Source organism: Brachionichthys hirsutus, chromosome 18, assembly GCF_040956055.1.
Source record: "Brachionichthys hirsutus isolate HB-005 chromosome 18, CSIRO-AGI_Bhir_v1, whole genome shotgun sequence".
Lineage (NCBI taxonomy): Eukaryota > Metazoa > Chordata > Actinopteri > Lophiiformes > Brachionichthyidae > Brachionichthys > Brachionichthys hirsutus.
In genome coordinates this window covers 9,039,484-9,043,287 of record NC_090914.1, presented here as the reverse complement: position 1 = coordinate 9,043,287, position 3,804 = coordinate 9,039,484, and the positions used below count along the sequence as shown (strand labels likewise).

The window sequence follows — 3,804 nt, the reverse complement described above, 5'->3', positions numbered from 1 at the left end:
GATAAGCGGCTCCTCAAGATACGAGCTTACTTTATTTTATTTTGCCTTTGTGTCAACCGCGTTAAAATGTGTCCGGATTTCTACGTTTTCTATCGCTCGTTTTTTCCTTACCCTTTCCAGCGCGTCGTTTGTCTCTGGTCTAAAGTTCTCTCTCTCACTGCCTCCCTTTCGTTTCGTCCGCTCGCTGTGCTGCATGTGCGTAACCCCCCCCCCTGCTCGTTGTGGACGCGCACACGCCCACACACACATCTCGACCAATCACGTTAGACTTTAACAGACTTTTTTTTTGGCTCACAATCACGGAAACCAGCTTCTGTCGTTCACTTCAAAGTCTGAAGCGCGATCTACGGGCGGCACACACTTTATTACAGCACGGACACCCGACAATGTTAATTAGGTGATATTAGAAAAATTAAAAATTAAAAATATTTTTTTTTTGGGTGATATTGGAAAATTTCTCACGGCACACCTGACGATCTCTCGCGGCACACCGGTTGGGAAACACTGGTATAGAGCCTAAAAGGCATCACTAGGAGTTTAGAGTCCTGATACCAAAGGTTAGTGAGAGTAGGAGTGAAGAGATGCCTATAAAGAAAAAAATAGTTTAGACTGGTTAAAACTACAAGTAAATAAATAAACAATAATAAAATACAAATAATAACCCAAATGGCAACTTCTGGAAGTTGAGCTTCATAAAATAGGGGCCACCAATTCAAAACCAGAGACCCGGGGCGAAATAATTAGAGGTAAAAACATTTTTTTTGAAAACACCAGCTAAAAAGATAAAAGATAAGATTGAGGAGTTAGAGGAATTGTTACAAAAACAGTTTAAAGGGGGTCTGACAGGTCCATTTTCAGACCCAGCACTGACACACACTCACTCAGTGAATCTAATAACAATAACTGGAATCATACTTTGACAACATTCTAAATAAGGCAAAATTAATTAAAACTTGAGAATGATTTAAAACACACTAAATATGTGGTGCAGGAAATTATCAGTTACAACTATGCAGGAAAGAACACACACACACACACACACTACACCCAGGTGTCCTCCTTTTACTTTTGGGAGGGGGTGGATGAGGGACGGGCCCTCCCACATCAACCGAAACCCGAAAGCACAAACTTTTTCCAGAACGCAATCATTCAGGAGGAAAATCAAACCCCGCCCCCATACCAGCCTGGGCCTTACACCCAAATGAGCGTGACGTTACAGCACGCTCAGGAAGATTTAGATATGACTAGAGCACACACCGCACACACACTCATACTCCAAAACCAGCTGATCAATAAGCATTAATGTAAATAACAGAGGGAGTGTGAGAAACTGAAGACGATGGAGACGCGATAGCTGCGAGGTCAAAGTCAAGTAGGGGGGAGGAACCTCAGGTAAGCTGAAAGCGATGGAGGATTTAGGCCTGCAAAAACACACAACATAAATCAAGACTATCGGGGAGTGCAGAGTCCCAGTTTACGAATTTATAGAAGAAACATAGAGGACGAAGAGTTCTGAAAACATTCCGGGGTCGAGAACCAACAAGGCCACTAAATCTAAGGGTAGAACATCAACTAACCTCGGCCATGAATAGGCGGCTGATTCTAAACAATGTTGGGCAGACAGAGACAAGCTCAGGCGGCGAAGATAAGGAAACAAAAACACGAGACAAAGTGAAGGACAGAGAAATATCCAAACGTATGGCGTCCTTGTGTTCGCCAATCAGATGGGAGATATAGAGGACGAGGCGAAATGATATCACAGACCAAACGCCGCCTGGTGGCGAAACCAGTGCAGCGTAGGCCGTGACCTATGACCTCAGCAGCCCGGCTCTCTCCAGAACCGTCTTCATACTGGGGAGCAGCTGGTCTTTGAAGTCCCAGAGCCGGGTGTCCACGCGGAGCCGCTCCAGCGGTTTGGGCTTCGGCACGTGGAGCGGGCTGTGGATGATATGGCAGAGTTCCGGTGGGACTTTTAAGACTTGCCCGAAGGTCTTGAGGACTTCGTGCACCGAGGTCTGCTCCACCAACCTGTCGAGGACATTTGCGATTGGACGCTTCATGTTAACTGGATGCGACGCCTTCCGGAAAGGTCAGCCTACCGCGGATCGACGATCATCTTGAAGGGGTGGGGTTGGCTTCTATCGGGCTCCTCCCTGAAGACGTGCTGCAGAATATTAAAGCCTGGAACCCCTCTCCATGTAGGCAGGGGGCCGTCCTTTCTGTCCTCAAAGGGGGACTTCGGAAAGATATGGTTCTCGATGAGGAAGACTCCCACCTGAAGAAGAAATTAAGAGTGTAATCCCTGAACGGGATGCAACAGTTAAGGTCCTGAGGCGTCCTACATGTGGGTGCTGCTGCTGGAGCGTCTCCATCAGAGGCTTCAGACTGTCGTATTTGTAAGGCATGGCGATCTCGTCGATGTCGTTCAGCAGGACGTATCTGGACCGCTCCATGGATCTGTAAATGCATTCGTTCAGCGTGGCGAGCTGGCCGAAGTAGTGAACGTCCCCGCCGCTCCGTGAGAAGAGCCAGCCCGTAGACGGGACCAGATGCTTGTCGATGGGCCAAGGGACCATCTCCACGAAGCCCTCCTGGACGTAGCCCTGCAGCAGGCGCTCCAGATCCGGGCCACAGCTGGTGTTGTAGATCACCACCCGGCCCACGCCCAGCAACCTGAGACCAGCGACGACAACAAACACTCACTTTTTTTTTTTGCACCAGGTTTTTATGAAGTTCTAAATAAATAAAGACACAAAAAGTTGAACTGCAAGCACGCGGGTGGAGCGCTGGCTTAAATATTAACAACACGGGTCAGCAAAGATGAACTCAGTGCAAAGCTTGAGCCATCAGCTGGTTAGCATAGCGTAGCATGAAGACTGGGCATGATAGGAAGAACAAAGGGGGCATTCCAGGGAGGTTTAAACACCAAGTTAGTTCATTAGCTTTAGGATGTAGCAGGTGTTTTATTTTATTTCTTGTGGTGCTGATGCTGCGCTGACCTGTACATCTCCAGCGTCTGCGCAAACTGGAGCACGTTGTTGTACTTTGCAAACAGGTTGGAGATGCAGACGGTGAAGTCGAACTGCGGCTTCTTCTCCTCCTCCTCGCTCTTCTGGTTTCTCACAGGAAGCCAAACGTGGTGGGAATTCTCCGGCTCGTCTCCCTGAGACAGAAGACTAACGTGCGTGGCGTCGCATCCCTCAGGAATCTGACACAGGACATCCGTGGTGGCGTAGGGAAAACCAAAGTTGTCTGAATGTTGGATAATAGTTGCCGGAGTTGTGGAGGATATCCGGGTCACGCAGCAGAACCGGCAGTAAAGGGGGCGGATGGAGTCCCGCTTAAATATCCCGATGATGCGTAGGTCGAATCCCTTCACCCTCTGGTCCACGTAGGCCGACACCAGCAGGTGTTTGGTGTCCACGAGGGGGGTGATGGTCTCCTCAGAGACCGACAAGGGACAAGTGCTTGGAGCCCAGCGCGGCTTCGGGACAGCCGTGTCCGTCCTGGAAATTCTGATGGTGATGACGAGGATGAAGATGAAGGTAGCAGTGAAGATGAGGAAAAACTTCCCCTTCAGTTCTTTTGCCATGTCCGTTCATCCAAAGACGGGATGCGTTCCCATCCTGAGGCAGAAGTAGAGACAAGAGGAAGGAAGAAACAACTTCCATTTAGAAGCGGTTTAAACCTGTCTCTGATGACGTCACTGATTTTTAATTACAAACAAATTCTAATGTCTTTTCTTTAAAAGGTGTTGCTTCATCCTTTCATCTTCCTAAAGGAAAATGCAGCTTCTTTTTCACA

General features: G+C 48.3%; 1 protein-coding gene across 1 annotated transcript; it reads right to left on the bottom strand.

Annotated features, from left to right (window-relative positions):
- Positions 1–1,808: 1,808 nt before the first annotated feature.
- On the bottom strand, positions 1,809–3,592 carry LOC137907778 (uncharacterized). Its single transcript, XM_068752136.1, has 4 exons — positions 3,000–3,592; positions 2,343–2,673; positions 2,100–2,275; positions 1,809–2,028 (listed from the first exon to the last, which is right to left on the bottom strand). The coding sequence occupies exons 1-4, from the start codon at positions 3,590–3,592 to the stop codon at positions 1,809–1,811; spliced, it is 1,320 nt and encodes a 439-aa protein (XP_068608237.1).
- Positions 3,593–3,804: the final 212 nt, after the last annotated feature.